Genomic DNA, 21,094 nt, shown 5'->3' with positions numbered 1-21,094 from the left:
CCTTTAAATGTTGATATTTGGTTATGTTATCAACCAAACACAATTCAATATTACTTTTGTAATCCAGTAAATAGCCAAATGTTAAGGCCGTCTTAGAAACAAATGTAAGGGTATTTATTTAACCTTAAAATGAGTAACACATCCATGGCCACATTTTGATGTTACTGTGCCATTAAATGTATTTTTATGTAATCATAGAAAGTGTCTATGTTCAGGATCGCAGGTCTGTGGAAGTCTTCACAATTGCTATAATAATCTGCACAGAATCTCAAACGGCATTGATCACTTACATTGAGCACCATGTACTTTAATGTAATTTCATCTGCAATCCAGGTTATTTGGAAGTGCTATTAGATGAATCACAGTGATAACACATTAAGTTGTTGTATAAATAAATACAATATATGGCATTGTATTCCCAATTGAACTTCTAAAAGGTTGACATTGCAGTGATAACACATTTAGGTGACAACTAAACCAAAAATGAGACCTACATTTTCCTTGGGAATTTGGTTGTGCTTTTAGATGATTGAAAGCATAGTGATAACACATTGGGAATTCAACAAGCTTCTGGCTGTCTTTTTGAGTGGGTGAGAAAAGGGTTGTAATGTCATTGATCAACGTATCTACCAAATATGACCAAATTCTCCACGTTGAAATGGCGTGGTGTGCTCAGTGTTTTATATTTGATTTTGTGTCATCCACTTGCACCCCAAACATGCTTTCTCACCACAACTGCCTCACCCTCACCCAGTTTATTCTCAGGGTCATCAGCACTGTTAAATGTAATCGGTGTATGTACCGAATTGAAGTATATAAAGTCGCTTTCCCCTCAGATGCATCTGTGCTTCTTCCAAAACGCTTCATTATCCATTACTCATTACCACAGAACTCAGGGAACTGCCAAAATACCTTTTCTCTGGCTGAAGAAGTTTCTATTTCAGCACTTTGGTTTATTTGGCTTTGAACTTTTAAATATGAAGCGGCTTTTCATGAAAACTGGAGTAGGCCTAAGAAAATGAAGGGGGAAAGGTCAAAGAAACTTAGTGTTGTGTTCTGAAGCTAATCCAGACCTACTGTTCACAATGATGTTGTTGTTCATGTTGGTTTGGAATGACTTTACCTAGCCTACTTACTTTTCCCTCACGGAAGGTTAAGGCCGATTGTTATCTTCCAAGGTCCTGGAAAATAAGTTAAAGGTTTTTATGGCCTGTTTTTTGTTGTTGTCTTAAATTAAGTTATCTACGGCCTCTGGGCTATCTGAAAAAAACTGTTTTTCTCACATTGGAACATGGACAAAGGACTGTTCTCCCAAGACTTCCCTTGTTCAAGTCTGGTCATTCCCTGGGGAGTGTTGCAGACAAAACCTTAATATCATTCCATTCCATGTGAATTATGCTATCTGTTGATGAAAAGGGATATTCTACATGGCTTTTAGATTTTTTTTTCTCAGTAACCATGCTATACACTGCTATGTGGATGTGTGTGTAACCAGGCCAGCGCGGTACAGCTCAGCATGGCTGGGCTTGACTCGGGCTCAGTATTGTGAATCAACCCTATTTCTCTCCATGTGTTTCATGTCCCTTTCCATCTCTATCTTCCCCTACAACAGACATACATCGGCTCCATCCTGGCTGCGGTGAACCCGTACCAGTCCATCCCTGACCTATACGACCGGCCGGCAGTGGAGAGGTACAGCCGACACCACCTGGGCGAGATTTCCCCGCACATCTACGCTGTAGCAAACGAGTGTTACCGCTCCCTATGGAAGAGACTTCAGAACCAGTGTGTGTTAATCAGGTGAGTGATGATTGTTATGAGTTGTTGTTTTGCTTGACTTTATTTGGATGCACTGATTGTAAGTCACTCAGGGTAAAAGCATATGCTATGAGGAACACTAAATGACTGAAATGATGTTGGGTCATTTGAAGAGAAATGAATGAGAAATGTGATTGGGTAGGCTGCCATCAGGTGAGAGAATGTAGAGAAGTCATTATTGGCTTGTCATTTTGTGAGCTGTGAATGGTGGGCAATTGACAGTGGTGGAAAAAGTACCCAATTGTCATACTTGAGTAAAAGTTTAGATACCTTAATAGAAAGTTACTCAAGTAAAAGTGAAAGTCAGCCAGTAAAATACTACTTGAGTACTACTTGGTTTTAAATATACTTAAATATTAAATATACTAAACTTCACAAGAACCCAAACTAGTTTAGCAGTGAGAGACAAGATCATGCTTTCAGGGAGTTTGTGGCATTCTAACTTCATGTATGGGGGGGTGTCTAATAAAATACTATGTATATCGAGCCACTGCTCACATTATATTAGGAGTTTTTGTAACAAAAATCTTGAAACCTTTTATTTTTTATTTCTACCAAGAAAAATACAAAACATTATAAGGCGTATCAAAAGTAAATGTAATTGCTAAAATATACTTAAGTATCAAAAGTAAAAGTATAAATCATTTAAAATTTCTGATATTAGCAGACAGCACCATTTTCTTTTTTTTTTAAATGTACGGATAGCCAGGGGCTGATTGACCAATTGTATGCTGTGAAAGAATCTCAGAAGCCAGTATGTTACCTGTCAATAGAATGAATACGGATGATTGGTTGTTGGTCCACAATTGTCCACTTGTGGACTTTATGCAACTTTATGCCCTTTGGCATCCACAGCGGTCCGATTCAATTTCAAGTCTCAGTCTTGGTGCTCTTGGCTCTGTTTCTATCTCCATGCTCCTTTGGTTCTTCCCAAACATCCTTCCTCTGCGTTTGTAGTTGGCCAACTTTCTCATCCGGCCTCGCGCTATTGTGTTCAGACATACAGACAGACAGGCACTGTTCTCGTCACCCACATCAAACACACAGAGTTATTTTTACCGTTTTGGAATGATAATATTCAGTCCACATTTAGCAGAGAGAGTGGATGCCAAAGGACTTTTTTTCTTGGTTGGATTATTCTTAGTTTTGCAGAGTGAGCAGCTCACTCTGTCAATGCTGAGTTTGAATAGAATGGGATAGAATAGTGAGACAGGAGAGCCAATAAGTGTATTAGAGCAGAAGTATAAGAAAATGGTCATGTTCAATAGGTACGAAGGAGAGAGCTATTACCTGAATTTGTCCAATAAGAACACTCCTTTTGGTTTTCCGTTTCATGCTAACATCACATGACAGATATGGGGATGCCTGGGGGTGAAAGGCCACACAAACTGGGCTTACAAATAGTGTTATAAACATACATAGTTATGGGTCATAGAGTACATTATGGCTCAGTTGCGCAAGTCCCCATTTAGGTGACACAGTGGTGGCTCTTGTGCCCTTAAGCAAGTCGGGGCATGCTGTTTTAGATACAAGTGCTGCAGTTACCCAGCAATTCGCCCACATTAGTTTACAGCCCTGTTTGACGGCCACTTATGGAAGCCCTGAGATGCTGAGGTAACGAGAGACACATGTATCCTGATAAACTGCTCCTATTCAGAGGTCCTGGACTACTTAGGTTACTTAGGATATGTTCCAAATGGCACACTATTCTCATAGGCCTCTGGTCAAAAGTAATGCTTTATGTAGGGAATAGGGTGTCATTTGGGACGCAGTAATGCAATTACATATAAAACATTTAGGCCTCATAATTGTTGTTATTTAGGTGTTGGTGATTTGATTAATTGAGATTAATTTGATACAATTAGATAACTTGTAATAGGGTTATATTTGACACTGTTCAGTTATATAGCTTGCCACTTAAAGATTGAAATTGCAGGGGAAACTGATTACCAGTGTCATGAAGCAAATGCACTTTTGTTCATACCGTTCATATCAGTCCTATACCATCCATGTTCACATTTATTCCAGCTGTTTGGTGTTAGTTGCGCCGTATTCCTTTGATTAGTTGTATTGCAGTGCTTTTTTTTTGAAAGCATGTTTTTTTAGGGCGCGAATGAGCGTGCTCACGCTGGAAATAGAATACGTGAATGACAGAAAGTAGAAGGGCCGTGAGCGTCAACAATGTCTACGGCTTCAGAGTGCGTCAAATTAGAACGCAAGTATTTTTTATCTCCTGTCTACGTGGAACAATGCTGGTAGAGTAAGCAGACACATTTTGTAGAAAAGGAAGTTTTATGATCTTCCCTATGCTAAGTAGATTAAAGATGTAGTTAACAATGTATTGGGCTGTAAACTAAGGTTTATCAGTCAAATAGGCTATATATTTGAAAACAACTGCAGTGTACCTGTGTTGATTTTGATTATAGCCTAGACAGGCTACAGCTGGAAAACTTGAGGACTCCGATTTCAAGAGAGAGCACTGTTTATGTAGAAAGAATGAGATGTACTGTAGTTTATACATGGCTCTGGTTTATTAGAAACAAACAACATCCTCATGAGGAGCTGGCAAAACAATCTGTTTAGCCCAGGTACGGTGGATCCCATAGTAAACAAAAACAACGGTTTATTATGGATTTTCGTAACAATTACGTTGGCATGCTCTAAGCAGTGCATGTGAATTGACACTCACTACTCTCGCACGCAAATTTCACGTTGTTGATGGGCGTCTCACCTTGTGATTTCGGCAAAAGACCGAACACAAACCGGCCGCGCATGCACATATTGATTTTGTCCCCCCACACCAAACGCGATCACGACACGTAGGTTAAAATATCAAAACAATCTCTGAACCAATTATATGAATTGGGGGACAGGTCGAAAAGCATTAAACATGTATGGCAATTCAGCTAGCTAGCTTGAAGTTGCTAGCTAATTTGTCCTGGGATATAAACATTGAGTTGTTATTTTACCTGAAATGCACAAGGTCCTCTACTCCGATAATTAATCCACACATAAAACGGTCAACCGAATAGTTTCTAGTCATCTCTCCTCCTTCCAGGCTTTTTCTTCTTTGGACTTTATATGGTGATTGGCATCTAAGCATTCACATGCTGACTACACGAGCGTTGCAAAATAAATTGAAACATACATGTCATTCTATTATTGCACCCACATTGCTCACGAGCAGCGAGCAGTGTGGGTGCGATAATTGAATAACGTGTATGTTTAAATGTATTTTGCAATGCTCGCGCACGTGAGCGCTGTAGTCAGCATTTTAGGTTTACTGTATACAGCATAACGCACGATTGTATTTGACGATAGATGGAATGTGGAAGGACTATGTATCAAGGTGTGTGAAGTGGGGAGCAAACACAAACATACTATATTATGTACTTGGATGTTGGGAGGGACAGACAATGGTGCCATTCTGTTCTAGCCTGGAGTTAGGGTTGCACATGAAAAGGAAGCCAAACCCAAAACGAATTCTGGAAACCAGGCTAAAGGCCTTGTGGTGCCGTTACACCATTTAAATGTTAGGCTTTCACTTTGAGCTGGTGAAAGACTGAAAAGTACAATAGTTTGAATGTGGAATTTACTAAGACTGTGGAAGAGAACACTGATTCTGACACATAAAAAGGCTTTATTGCTCATTTCTGAAAAGGTATCAAATTCTGAGAATTTTATGGTGCAACATTGATAAGCAAGTGTGTTCCCACTTTAGCAATACGCTTTTGTCGGTACATGTTGTAACTCTCTAAATACTCATCAAGAATAAGTAGCCTGAACATACTGGAATTATTGTCAACTCTCAGGTGTTTGACACATCACTGATGAAGAGTATGTGTACTTGCTGTGTTCAACACAGCAATTTCACTACACAGCTGTGTTTTTTGATGTTTTAACACCTCCCAGCCCTAACCTAGACCCGTAACTGGTGTACCTCTTCAGAAGTAGGGTGATGTTGCTCTTAGACACTGATCTAATGTCAGTTTGACATTTTCTCCACTTTGGTGGAGGGGAAGCTGATCTTAGATCTGTACCTAGGGTAAATTTCACCCCAGAGGTGTGAGTCTGTGAATAATTGGAAAATCCAACACTAGAATGGAGTGGTAATTACTTCTTAGTGTTTATCCTAAGGGCGCCTAGGTAGCTTACTGCTAAGTTGCTGTCCTGAGGGTGTCTGCATACGGCTAACTGCTAACCGATTGTCCCTTAGAAGCTTGGACTCACTGTTCTGTTAGTTAGTCATTAGTGGGATTCATAGGGGTGAAAATGGCTTCCTTTGCTACATGCCCCTTGTACTACTCCTCGTTCTCACTGATTGGAAGGAACTGGATAGGAGTAGCACTGAGGATGTTGAGTTGCTCCCATATTGTGCTCAACTATCCATTTCATTTTGTTCAGTGAGGACGAGGAAAGAGAACAAAGGGAAGGGAGCCATATATTGGGATGCACCCAGTCAGCTTATGGGATATCTTGGTAAAGATGCAAGTTACAAGGCAATTTAACCCTAAAAGTGCCAACCTGTTTTTGACCCACAAATTGATAATAATTGCAAAGAGACACAAGCGTAAACACATTTTATTAACCTTCTGCAACACAAGATATTGGGTTTAATACCCCAAAATAAGCATATATTGTAACCTTTTCACACAGTTATAGTACAATTGGATATTTAAAAAAAATTAAAAAATGTGCGTGTGTCTCATGTTTTGAAGTTATTTTTGATCAACTTCATCCATAGCAACAACATCTTTCTTCTATTCAAGTGTTATGTTTCTGTGATACTCAGAGGCTGAGAAATGTGACAATTCAGGGGTAAAAAAAATAATATATTTTGAGGCCGAGGCAACCCTGTAATGTCAAATGATTAATGTTGTATGACAGCCAAGCCGACTGTGGTTCAGTGATTGACAGAGGATCACCCCAGGCGACTCCTCAGGTGCTTGCTGCGCACCAGCCATTTAATCTGTCAGGTTAGCCATTTCTCACCTGTGTTTAGAGAGCTCATGTTGGCTCAAGATCGAATTTTCTGATTTTCACCGAGAAATCTTAGTAAGATCCTATCAGCTAAAAAACAAGTAGAAGTGGGCAGTGGCTCCAGTGGGCACACAATCTCCAACACTGGACAATTGAGGAGTGGAAAAACATTGCCTGGTCTGACAAATCCAGGTTCCTGTTGTGTCATGCTGATGGCAGAGTCAGGATTTGGCATAAGCATCAAGTTCATGGACCCATCCTGCTTGGTGTTAATTGTACAGCCTGGTGGTGGTGGTGGTGTTCAATCTGGAGTGTGATGTCAGCAGAGATCAGCATCCCCGTGGAACATTTCCAACTTGTAGAATCTATGCCCCGATTCATTCAGGCTGTTCTGGAGGCAAAGGGGGGTTCGAAACGGTTCTAGATGGGTGTACCTAATAAACTTGCCGGTGAGTGGATATGCCACTCCTATTGCCCCCAAGCTGAGTTGAGATTGTTTCACTGGGTTGGTGAGTGTGTGGGAGGCTGGATAGGGCAGTAGAAGGACAGTAAATTGTTTAGGCTGGCACTTTAAGGTGGGGCAGGAAGCTTTCTGCTCAGATTTGAGGGATTGTGAGTAATCAGATCCAGGCTAGTCCGGTGAAGGGAAGCCAAGAATGGGAGCTGGAGGAGGAGGGTAGGTGGAGAAGAAGGACGAGGTAGGAAAAGAAGGAGGAGGATAAAGAGGGAACCTGCCATTATACCCTTAATAAAAGACACCTGGTCATTAATGGTGATAAATGTCACGTTGCATTTTCGTTTATGTTGATGCCTCCATACCACAGACTATCATGGGTTTTAAAAGCAAACTCCCTGTGATCTTTTTTGTACAATGTTGTTCACCCACTGGTGTTTTATCTGCTTTCTGTTTTGTTCTGTTGTCGAGTCCAGTCATGGTGAGAAGTAAATATTACATAGGAATTAGGCTTTGTTATTCTATAAAATCTCTGACCTTTTGACCCCAGAGCTGTTATGGGGTCAAACTCAAGGCCCCCTAACCATTTTAATTAAATTCACAGAGGTCACGAAGGGTACTTGTGCACAAAACATACCTGTGAGCGTTTGACTTTGATTCTAAAGTATAAAAAAGCAAGAACAAAAAGGTGTTGAGGTTGAAAGAAGGAATTAGATCACACTGAAGTGTATGGCTATTTTGCTTTTTACCTTTATTTTGTGGTGTGGTGTTCCCTAACTTCTCTTTTGGGAAAGGGGTGCAACCTTTAAACTAGTGCAATCACTGGTGCATTCTGGTTTTGAGGTCTTTCCTGTATTTGTTGTGCGATTATAGGACAAGAGTCAGGCTACTTTGCTTTACTTTCTCATCACTTGTGTGACAGCAGGTCAACAGCAATAGCATACTGTGTACTAAATTATTTGTACTCAAAGTGCTCTTTCCGGAATTTTCAATAAATTAAACACAGACTTACTGTTACAGTGTGTGCTGCTTTTTGTCGTGTTCAGAGGCATGGTAACACAGTAGGAAATGTACAATGCATTATCTCAGCTTTAGACTCTTGTAACTTGTGTTATAGCCCTCTTTCCAAAAACCTCTTATGGTTTAGCCCTTTCCTAAAGCTTTACCATTTGTGTTACATGTTCTCAGTTTCATCAGAACTTCTTATAGACTATATCACAGTACTAAAGTATTACATTGAAAGACTCATTGTAGCATTTAAGTAGCAATGAAGCTTTCCTGCCAATAAAGCAGTATACATACACCAGCTTTCCCTACAGGGGACCAGAGCATTAGATATTTTACAACTCTTTCCCTCCTTCATCTCTCATTTTCTTGATGTGAAAACTCACTGTGTCAGAGTCCTTTAGTCTTTTTCGGTCTCTGTGGTATTCTTCAGGGGCACAAAAGTGTTGGGGCAGTGCCAGTGGTGTTGGTATGCTCCGACAGTGTGCCCACTGACTCTGATATAAAGAATCCACAGTGCCCGCTGGGCTGTGTAATAGACTAGGATTGTAGAGCCATGGGGAGGGCCAGGGCTTTACACAAAGGCAGAGTGCCTTTCAGCTCTGTATTTGCCCAGTTTGGGCCGCCTGGCACACTGCCAAGGCCATTTTAAATGAGTTACATGTACTAGTCCCTTTAACAGGAGGTCCCGTCCCTTTGAATATGCTCTCAGATACTTAAATGAGTTACAGTTGCCCGTCTCTGTGCCATTTTCTTCTGACATTATTAGTCCTTTAAAAAATGTTTTTATTCCATCCTCTTATGTACCCCAGCTATTAAAAGTTGTTACCAATCCTTCTGAAAATAGATGTCCTGTTCCTTTAAATGTACCCCATTCATTTTAAAGGATCAGTAAGTTATTTCAGAAGCTAGCAGATTCAAATCCCAATGAAACGACATGACGTTTTGAAGTTCACTTTCCTTGCTTTGTCTTACAACACTATCATGAATCAAGCAGATATGTTTTGTGGGTCAGAGTGCAGTATTTTTTTTGTTTCCAAGCATAAACATTTCCTAGCAAGTTTCTCACACTGGCTTTTGCCTAAATGTCTAGGGGGTTTCCTTGCAACACGTGCCTTGGAGGGAGGCAACGTCTGTATAGCGCAACAAATTCCCATGATACAATTCTAGGTTTGGACTGAACAGCCAGTATGACAGCTAAAACAATGAAAATAAGATTTCATCTAATAGGTTGAAGTACCTCACCAAATAACTACATTATGGCATTCACTGATCATAAATGATTTACACATAATAGAAATGTGGGTACATTTGTGGACACAATTCTAACTTAGTCAACATTTAAAAATGCAATAGCCAACTTTCCCTCACTGTAAAAAAAGCCAATTTAACTAATTGCTTAATTAGCATTATTATGTCAGTTGAGCGGACTTCAAAAGGATAAGAATTTGAGCTAATGTGTGTTTGATTGTTGAGTAAAATTACAAATTCATGTTTGCTCAAAACCACTCAAAACCATGCCGATCATTATCATATCTCCCAGCATGCTTTATTGCACATTGATTTTCTGAATTATTTGTTTCAATACGTATGTTTTTGCATGTACGTTGATTGGTTGATTAATCTTATTCTACACAAACATAAATAACATGCATTTTTCAAAACTAATCTAATCTGTTAGTAGTTGGACTTTTTGTATTCGTTACTGAGGTCGCTGTTCCAGTTTATATTATTCAGTTTATATTATTCAGGTAGTCTCAATAATAAATCTTCCCTATCCCAGCAGACATTCTCAATGCAGTTTTACAAGTGATTTAAGCTTCCAATTGTTGGATGTTCTCACTCTGGCTGTATCCCAATAGGAATTATACATCACTTTGCAAGCCAGCATAATGTGTCTTGCAGGCTTGATGTGACCTGTAAACCAGGAGTTTCAGGAACACTGCATCCGGCGCCGACAGAGATGGCCACCTCGCTTCGCGTTCCTAGGAAACTATGCAGTTTTTTGTTTTTTTTACGTGTTATTTCTTACATTGGTACCCCAGGTCATCTTAGGTTTCATTACATACAGTCGAGAAGAACTACTGAACATAAGAGCAGCGTCAACTCACCATCAGTACGACCAAGAATATGACTTTCGCGAAGCGGATCCTGTGTTCTGCCTTTCACCCAGGACAACGGAATGGATCCCAGCCGGTGACCCCAAAAAACGACTTCGAAAAAGGGGAAAACGAAGCGGTCTTCTGGTCAGACTCCGGAGATGGGCACATCATGCACCACTCCCTAGCATTCTCCTCGCCAATGTCCAGTCTCTTGACAACAAGGTTGATGAAATCCGAGCAAGGGTAGCATTCCAGAGGGACATCAGAGACTGTAACGTTCTTTGCTTCACGGAAACATGGCTCACTGGAGAGACGCTATCGGAGACGGTGCAGCCAGCTGGTTTCTCCACGCATCGCGCCGACAGAAACAAACATCTTTCTGGTAAGAAGAGGGGTGGGGGCGTATGCTTTATGGTTAACGTGACGTGGTGTGGCCACAACAACATACAGGAACTCAAGTCCTTCTGTTCACCTGATTTAGAATTCCTCACAATCAAATGTAGACCGCATTATCTACCAAGGGAATTATCTTCGATTATAATCACAGCCGTATATATTCCCCCCCAAGCAGACACATCGATGGCTCTGAACGAACTTTATTTGACTCTTTGCAAACTGGAATCCATATATCCGGAGGCTGAATTCATTGTAGCTGGGGATTTTAACAAGGCTAATCTGAAAACAAGACTCCCTAAATTTGATCAGCATATCGATTGCGCAACCAGGGCTGGAAAAATCTTGGATCATTGCTATTCCAACTTCCGCGACGCATATAAGGCCCTGCCCCACCCTCCTTTCGGAAAAGCTGACCACGACTCCATTTTGTTGATCCCTGCCTACAGACAGAAACTACATGCGGACTCTCCTTCACTGCAGCCGACGTGAGGAAAACATTTAAACGTGTCAACCCTCGCAAGGTTGCAGGCCCAGACGGCATCCCCAGCCGGGCCCTCAGAGCATGCGCAGACCAGCTGGCTGGTGTGTTTACGGACATATTCAATCAATCCCTATCCCAGTCTGTTGTTCCCACATGCTTCAAGAGGGCCACCATTGTTCCTGTTCCCAAGAAAGCTAAGGTAACTGAGCTAAATGACTACCGCCCCGTAGCACTCACTTCTGTCATCATGAAGTGCTTTGAGAGACTAGTCAAGGACCATATCACCTCCACCCTACCTGACACCCTAGACCCACTCCAATTTGCTTACCGCCCAAATAGGTCCACAGACGATGCAATCTCAACCACACTGCACACTGCCCTAACCCATCTGGACAAGAGGAATACCTATGTGAGAATGCTGTTCATCGACTACAGCTCGGCATTTAACACCATAGTGCCCTCCAAGCTCGTCATCAAGCTCGAGACCCTGGGTCTTGACCCCGCCCTGTGCAACTGGGTACTGGACTTCCTGACGGGCCGCCCCCAGGTGGTGAGGGTAGGCAACAACATCTCCACCCCGCTGATCCTCAACACTGAGGCCCCACAAGGGTGCATTCTGAGCCCTCTCCTGTACTCCCTGTTCACCCACGACTGCGTGGACATGCACGCCTCCAACTCAATCATCAAGTTTGCGGACGACACAACAGTGGTAGGCTTGATTACCAACAACGACGAGACGGCCTACAGGGAGGAGGTGAGGGCCCTCGGAGTGTGGTGTCAGGAAAATAACCTCACACTCAACGTCAACAAAACTAAGGAGATGATTGTGGACTTCAGGAAACAGCAGAGGGAACACCCCCCTATCCACATCGATGGAACAGTAGTGGAGAGGGTAGTAAGTTTTAAGTTCCTCGGCGTACACATCACAGACAAACTGAATTGGTCCACCCACACAGACAGCATCGTGAAGAAGGCGCAGCAGCGCCTCTTCAACCTCAGGAGGCTGAAGAAATTTGGCTTGTCACCAAAAGCACTCAAACTTCTACAGATGCACAATCGAGAGCATCCTGTCGGGCTGTATCACCGCCTGGTACGGCAACTGCTCCACCCACAACCGTAAGGCTCTCCAGAGGGTAGTGAGGTCTGCACAACGCATCACCGGGGGCAAACTACCTGCCCTCCAGGACACCTACACCACCCGATGTCACAGGAAGGCCATAAAGATCATCAAGGACAACAACCACCCGAGCCACTGCCTGTTCACCCCGCTATCATCCAGAAGGCGAGGTCAGTACAGGTGCATCAAAGCTGGGACACATTATTTAAATGTACATCTCTCAAAACTTATTCTCACGATAGCACATTGCTAATAGTCAGTAACAAATATTATAACTAAGCAGGGTTGTCCCTGAATGGGAGACCGAAGGGTAGCTGTAGATGGAGATATTATCCAGTAGGAGGTTCTTCCCAGCCTACAGATTTTTTTTCTGATAGTGTACTTAACATTGAAGATCTGACATTGATTTAAAGGTACATTTCAACATAGACAAACCTTGTATAAAGTATGTTGAAAATGTATTTTGTCACCATGATGACGTAGTCCTGTGGTGGAAATTTCCACATAAATTCCATGTCCCAATTCGTTGACTATTTACATTGAAACAATTTACATTCAACCAGTGTTGGTGTGCCCAGTGGGATCCTCTCTCCAATTCAACAGTTAACAATTTATTTCAAAGAAAAGAATGACAAGGTGGTCTCAAAAGTTATGGTTATAGACATTCATAAAGGAGTGAGCTAGTGAAATAAGTCATAAAGCCCTCAGCTCATATGTTCAACGTTCCTCTGTCGCCGCGTGTCTCAACCGTAAACAGCGCTATCAAAACAGTGTCATTCATACAGTCACGTTTACTAAATCTTACTCCAAACTGTACTCAGACTTCTGTTCTCTGTCACTAAAAACACCTAGTTGCTGTGCCCCCCCACCCCCCCGCCTGCTAAAGAAGGTTTGACCTCTCCAGCACTCTTGACACGCAGGTTATGAATGTGAGGGATCACAAAAATTGCGTGACGGGCGATATTAAATTCGACCTACTCCCCGGCTCAGAGTAAATATTTCTGTTAGAGAACATTCCAGATGTCCCACTGGACTGGCCTCTTCTTCTCATGCCTTCCGGTGGAGACAGAACATGGAAAATAGAGCTAATAGAAAAACTCTCAAAGCTGCGGCTTTAGTGATAAAAATTTAGACTTCACAGAAATCTTTGTCAGGTGACCTCACTAGAAGTTTCCCAGGTACAAATGTAGAATCAGCTTTCCCACTCCCAATCCTAACCTTAAACATTAGTGTAGAAAATGCTAGACTGATCCTAGATCGGCATCTAGGGGCAAGTCCACCCTACACCAGAAGCACTGGATATGAGCCTTTTCTCTCTTTTCTGTGTGGGTCTCAGTTTCTATGTGGCTTTCTATGTGGCTCTCTGTAGCCTACAGTTGCACAAATGCCCCAGTAGTTTAAGGCTTTGCAGTGGTAGTCACAAGTAATTTCACATGGGCGTGCATAGTAGCGATGTCTCTGTAGGGACAAGAAGTTTCCCGATTTGACACTTGAAGAGTTAGTGGGACTCGTGTTTTAATGTTTGGTGTGTGTTATGTACTTCGTATTTTGTGTGTGTTGGCCTTGGCCTTGCCGTCAGGGACCTCAGGGAGGAGGCTGGAGCAGACCGGCTATAAGCTGGCAGCTTTTTTTTTTGCTCTGTCACCACAGACAGCACTTCCTGTGTGGGCCCCTGGCCCATTGTTTAGACAAACATGTCGCCCTGTCTGAGGCGAACAAGTTATCTTGATGTAATGCTACTGGAAGCTTCGGCAGAGGGTTGGCATGACTTTCACTTCTAATTTGAGACACCACACAACACTGTGAATATCTGAATTAGCTGTGGGTATCGTTAAGGTTTGTATGTGTCTTTGAAACTTTGTTAACTAGTTTTACATGACACATTCATTATGGAAGTTTCTTAGTGTCTGGCTGAGGGTTGTCAGATTTCTTAACCCTGGAGATTTTGGAATGACATTGCTATTTATGTGCCTTTTTAATTATTTGTGTCTTGTCACTGAGTATTCGGTTTGAGAATAATGAGTGAGCTTTTTTGTGCTTCACCATTTGTAATGAATTCCATTTGACCCCCTATATGGAGACAATGAATGCTTTCTTGGGCCAGGGTTCGATCATGTATTCAATTGCAAATGATGCATTTCCTGATTTGACCTCGTTGAAGTGGAATTGGCCTAAATGGTCATGGCATTGAGCCGAACATGACATTATTTTACTAAGGATAACAAGTGTTTAACCCTGAACACACAGCAATTGTTTTTCTGCCCACAGCTACTGAGTTCAACTAAGTAAATCAACTGGTTTGCAGGCCTACAGCAAAGCACGATAACAAGTGTAGGAGGAAGTGCAAGTAGCATAATATTTTGCTAGCTTAGATGCTATAGCTACTGCTGATGACTTCTCTTTGCTGCAGTAATGTATTTTTCTTCATTCAATACAACTTTCTTTTTATCTCATGAACGAAAGTCATCTTTTGCTCTGCACCATCATAACTTTAAATTGTTCAAATGCATGCAGCATATATAATTTCAAAACAGAAAAATACATTACATCAGTCACCTCTTCTACTCCTCTCTCAGCATGTGGAAACGGGAAATAGCTCAAAGCTAGAGACCTGTAGGACATAGTCATGACCTTAGGGGGCGAAGGACACATTAGGACGCAACGTTACCTCAGAGTCTCCCTGTTACGGTTTTCTTCCGTCGAAAGAGAGTCGGACCAAAATGCAGCGTGGTAAGTTAGATACATGTTTAATAAACGAATAAACACGAAATACAAAACAAACGGAACGTGAAAACCTATACAGCCTATCTGGTGAAATACAAAACACTGAGACAGGAACAATCACCCACGAAATACTCAAAGAATATGGCTGCCTAAATATGGTTCCCAATCAGAGACAACGAGAATCACCTGCCTCTGATTGAGAACCGCCTCAGGCAACCATAGACTTTGCTAGAACACCCCACTAAGCCACAATCCCAAAACCTACGGGAAAAAAAACATATATAAACACAACACAAAATAAACCCATGTCACACCCTGGCCTGACCAAATAAATATATAAACACAAAATACTAAGACCAGGGCGTGACACTCCCGGGGCAAACTGAGTACAGGAAGGGTGCACGGATAACGCTTGGAAGTACCCTATCAAGCATAGCCAAGGCCAAAGCCACGAGCAGGGAGTTCTTGTAGGAGAGGATCCTCAGATCCACAGCCTCCAGTGGTTCAAAGGGGGGCTCACACATCCCAAACCAAAGCTGAATCCAAATGGGCACAATAAGTGGACAGACGAGGGCTGTGGTGGTCATGGAATCTTGTCGGCTGGTTATTGTCATGCGAATGACTGCCGGTCTCATGGTAATTTACTGTTAATTAACATAGACGCGTTTAACATAAACACGTTTAATTAACATAAACACGTTTAACAAGTAATGTACTGTTAATTAACATAAACACGTTAATTAACAGAAACACGTTTAAACACCTTTGGAACATCAACATTTTAAAAAGTATTATAAATACATTTAATATACACCATCACAAAACATCCATTATTTATTTTAGGCAGGTCTAAAGAAACATGATATGAAGAAAATGTATTTCAGAAGAACAGAGTGAGTTGGCCTACTGTATGTTATCTAGCTATGTGCCATTCCATAGCCTGTAGGCTAGTTCATTTAGCAGACAAGATATGCTTATAAGTGCCATTATTTTATAGTAAGAAGAATATAATTGAACTTAGCTGAATAAAATAAAAAGGATATTTTTCTGATGCCGGAGCAAGTGTGCGTATGTTGAGCGTAAAAGTGATCATTTAAAAAGTTCTATATGCTAGAGTTATTTGGCAACTTTAGTTGTGAATGATATAAACCTTAGAATGTGGGCTACATAGGCTATTGAAAAAGGTAGGCTACTCTGGTTTTACACCAGAGCATGTGCTTAATAGGAGCAGCTGAGAAATAAATATAGTAGCAGCTGGGATCCTCCTCTTTTTAGTGGCAACCATCAAAACTCTGCTATCACAGGATTGCATATTTAAATATCTTATAAGAAGATGTATTTCACTCCATGCATCAAGCACTGTTTGAGGAGCATGCAGCCTCTTGCTGCACAACAGGTGAAACTCTGTATGCCATGGGCTCTCCCAACCCTGTTTCTGCAGCTACCCAGTGCTTAATGTCCCCTCAATTACCCCGTGTTCCATGGTGTTCATAGGGTTCTAGGGGGAATCAATCTCCCCACGGGGGGGGTAATAAGTTGGGCACCCCTCCCCCATTGGTGGCTCATTACTCTGATTCATTGCTGATGAATCCTGCCTGGAGCTCACTACTCACTATGAGGTGCCTAATGATACAGGTTGTTGGTAGTGGAATAGAGGTAACGAGCAGGGTTGAACACAACCATGCTATTATCCCACATACAGTCTCTGTGGTTCATATGAACCCCGAAATGAGCTGTTTGTCTCCAGCTCAACATTTTCCGTTCCTGGGAATTCGCTTGAATTACAATTGCCCCTGTCTGTTACCACAGAAGGGGTCTTGTTTTTCGGCGACACGGTCGAGAGTGGTGGAAACAGACAAAAAAATCATCTTTCCCATCCAAAAGGTGGCGTCCCACCCCTTCAAATAGCAGATGATGGGAGGCTAGCTGTCTGATCTGACCAATGGCGCAAATGTGCAATGTTGCTCCTAGATCATCTGAACAGTGACATTGGGGTACAGGCTACAATTTGTTGTGTGTCCCCCTCACTTCTGTGGCATCATCACGTGGACTGTTCACGAAGCCTTGGCGTCCGTTTTGAAGGAGGAAATATCCTCCCTTCTCCAGAAGCAAGCAATCCAAGTGGTTCCTATTTCGGAGATAGAGGGGTATTTCCTGGATCCGAAAAGGGATGGAACTTTGCAAAGCCATTTTAGACGCCCATGCCCTCAACAAACACCTCAGAGTCTACAAATTCAGAATACTCACAAGGCGCTGGCTATTAGAGTGGATTGGCTGGTGGTGGCAGAGAAAACAGTTTTACACATCCATGCTACTGTCCTGTATTCAGTCTCTAGGCTTCATAAGAAACCAAAAAAAGAGCTGGCTACATCTCAGCGCATTCCCCTTTTGGGTCTCGAGCTAGTTTCACTCGCGTAAAGTGATCATCTATCGCCACAGAGGGCGTCCGGGCCCTGCTCAGACAAGTTTTGGCTGGGGTCACACAGGGCGTTTTCGACAGTGCCTACGCCTACTGGGGATGATGGCCGCTGTGATGGAAGTCGCTCCCCTGGGGCTATTGTTGATGCAGCCTTTCCAGCACTGAGGCTAGCCACTCACCTGGACACGTCTCGCAGCTTAAAATGGTCGCTTCAGGTGTGACCTACTGGCCCAGTGGTGGGAATTGATGTTGCCACTCATCCCCTTAAAAGGGTGTGCACCGGCTCAGATCAGTCTCTACTAGGGCTGTTACAGTGATCATATTACCGGTTTCAGGACAGCAGTAAAATTCCACTTGACTCTGTAATCTCATTTTATGCACTCTGGACATGCGTTTGTAGTTCCCAACTCGGCCCTCTATTGAGGGTACTCGGCCCTCTATTGTTCCTCTAACCACTCTGACACCAATGCAAATGCAATCAAAAATAACATCAAACCCTTATCACCAAGACAGGTTCATGCTTTTAAAACTCACCTCACTGTGATTTATCAATTTTAAGAAAGAAGTTCAACAACAGGTTGAAACTGAGTGGAAAACATATCTCACCACCATGCGTTTCCTCTCTCTTCTTCATTCCTTTCTCGAGAGCACAGAGAGAGGGGCTATCAACAGTTTAATTAAATATGTTTTGTTGTGAAAACATATTACTATCAATGTTCCCGAACAGATTTCACTTGGTTTCCCAAATTAAACATGGACAAGCTCCCAATGTACCGTGAGACTGTATAGCCTGCATGAAGCCCAGGGGGGTCCGGCAATGGCTGACATAGTAACAAACGTGGGGGCACTGTCATCACAGTAATGTTTTTGTGGAAGGGTGCACTGGTTGCTCAGACCCGTGCTAAGGCCCCTCGCTCTAGGGTGGAACTGCTTCCTCATTGGAGGTGCACGCAAACCCCACTTCCTCCAATCCCTCCAACTCCAGGATTTGGAAATAGGAATGGGGCTGCCATAATGCCGGAGGAACACTAGTAAACTTAATCTGCCGGAAGTTATACATGCTAGCCAATGTTAGCCATGAGGCTTTTAGTCTAAGCTAGGCTAGCTAGCTAGCACGGTCCGTTTAGAACAACCAGGTAACTTAACGCTACGTATACTAAACAAGAGAGCTACCCAAGCAATTCCACCATGGGGAGGCATGAATAGCTGGCAGTAGATAAACTGGCTGGTACGCTCTGCAGCGATTGTTTAGCTAGTCTGGTCTCTAAAGTCTACGTAGGACCGGATCACCGAGGTGGGACTGGATCCTTCATCGACAAGTCTGGGAAGAGAGGCAAGCGGTGATTGACCAAGGAAGACCAAGGTGGCGGGGGGTACCCATGGCGGGACTTCTCTGATCGAGTAGCCTCCCGTAACGCCGGCAGAACGCACAGAAGCCGGGTTAAGGGCGGGCAGCTACCGCATACACCACGCCCAGGTAGACAACATTTGTTTCGACCAAACAAGGACCCAATCAATCTCCACATCCCACAACTCAGTCGAGGTACGGTACCCGGGAGAAGAAGTCACTATCAGACACACCAAGCCCCCTCAAGAATGCTACACGCGCCTGGACTAGGGGAACAGTGCCAGTCGCGGACGGTGTCACTGTTACTGACACCGTCCCCTAATCCCGCACATAAATTGATTCGAGCGAAGGCAGCCAGAGCATGCCCCGAGCTGAGACATACAAGACAACAAACATGAGTATCTTTTTATCCATTTGGGCATGGTCGCGATCTCAAGCCTGGCTTGTTAGCCTTTGTCGTTTCAGTCATTGCTAAAGCCAGGTCAAGCAATCTGAAGAATAACTCATTGGTTTGTGGTTAGGAAACTAGGAGAACAAATACAAACTCAAGCACACAACGTCCAGGGGGTGAGCGCGCTCTGCCACAAATGGACAGTTTAGTTGGCAAAGTCAGATGGTCTGTTCCTCCGCCCCCAAAAATTGTAGCTTGAATCGTTCCTGCTAAGTCTAAGGTAAAGAGAGGAAGAATTGAATGAATGAATCTGAGCTTCAACGGTTATCACCTGTGGAAGGCGGAGATTCCAGTGAGGCATGATTTTCTTTGACATTGTCGGTCATGATTTTAGTTATTCAGTCAGTCGCAAGAGAGCGACTCCCCGTGGTTTTGTTGTACCGAGAGTACCGACTGAAAGGGAACCATGCAAGCAGTCTTTTGAATTATTTAACTTCTTATTGTAACTCTAGAGCAACTCTATTGCTCTCTGCACAGTATTGTCTGTTCAGGGTGTGCAGGCTTTTGTTTTAGCCTAGCAATTATACGCATGATTCAATTAATCAAAATCCAGATGAGCAAGACATTGGAACAAAAGCCTTCGCACCCTGTAGTTAATCTGCACAGGTGTTGGTGAGCAATGGTTCAGTACAGTATACACTGAGTGTACAAAACATTAAGAACATCTTCCTAATATTGAGTTGTATCCTCCTTTTGTCCTCAGACCAGTCTCAATTCGTCGAGGCATGGACTTTACAAGGTGTCAAAAGCAATCCACAGGGATGCTGACCTATGTTGACTCCAGTGCTTCCCACAGTTGTGTCAAGTTGGCTGGATGTCCTTTGGGTGGTGGACCATTCTAGATACACACGGGAAACTGTTGAGCGTGAAAAACCAAGCATTTTTTTACACAAACCGGTGTGCCTGGAACCTACTACGATACCCCATTCATGCACTTACATTTTTTGTCTTGCCCATTCACCCTCTGAACGATAAACATACACAATCCATGTTTCAATTGTCTCCAGGCTTAAAAAATCTTCTTTAACAAGCGCAGTCAATAAGGGATTATAGCTTTCACCTGGTCAGTCTATGTCATGGAAAGAGCAGGTGTCGTTAATGTTTTGTATATTCAGTGTAGTCTACTTACTAATGTTTTGTAGTGTGCAATGAAACCTCTAGTGGTAAAATGGTGAATATCCTGTATGTTGAGAATGTTTCAGATGTGGGAAAAGCTTCAGGACGTGAATGCAAAACCTATTTGTCAGTTAGTTAGTCATTTACATTTGACCCATATTGTTAACATGTGTTTATTCACGCAAAACAAACACACAAACACACACACACACACACACACACACACACACACACACACACACACACACACACACACACACACACACACACACACACACACACACACACACACACACACACACACACACACACACACACACACACACACACACACACACACACACATATGCATAAATACATACATACATACGGGGTGGCAGGATAGCCTAGTGGTAAGAGCATTGGACTAGTAACCGCAAGGTTGCAAGTTCAAATTCCCCAGCTGACAAGGTACAAATCTGTCGTTCTGCCCCTGAGCAGGCAGTTAACCCACTGTTCCTAGGCCATCATTGAAAATAAGAATTTGTTCTTAACTTCACTGACTTGCCTAAAAAAAATTTAAAAATACATACATGAAAGCAAGCAAGGCATTGTTTTAAATGCCATATGAAGAGTGCAAAGCATTCTTGAAACATTCTTGAAACACATCTGGCTTATCATACATTATCACCCTCATTGTTGTG

The 21,094-nt window shown here is 42.7% G+C and overlaps 1 protein-coding gene across 2 annotated transcripts in view; it reads left to right on the top strand.

Annotated features, from left to right (window-relative positions):
• The window catches only part of myo10 (myosin X), a 255,739-nt gene that overhangs the window by 139,182 nt on the left and 95,463 nt on the right, over positions 1–21,094 (top strand). For both annotated transcript variants that reach the window (XM_024419927.2, XM_042328542.1), the window contains one exon: positions 1,613–1,800. In XM_024419927.2, the coding sequence (XP_024275695.2) occupies positions 1,613–1,800 (188 nt within the window). The remainder of the gene's footprint in view (positions 1–1,612; positions 1,801–21,094) is intronic.

This window comes from Oncorhynchus tshawytscha, linkage group LG10 (genome assembly GCF_018296145.1).
Source record: "Oncorhynchus tshawytscha isolate Ot180627B linkage group LG10, Otsh_v2.0, whole genome shotgun sequence".
Taxonomy (NCBI): Eukaryota; Metazoa; Chordata; class Actinopteri; order Salmoniformes; family Salmonidae; genus Oncorhynchus; species Oncorhynchus tshawytscha.
This window is presented reverse-complemented; position numbering and strand designations above follow the sequence as displayed.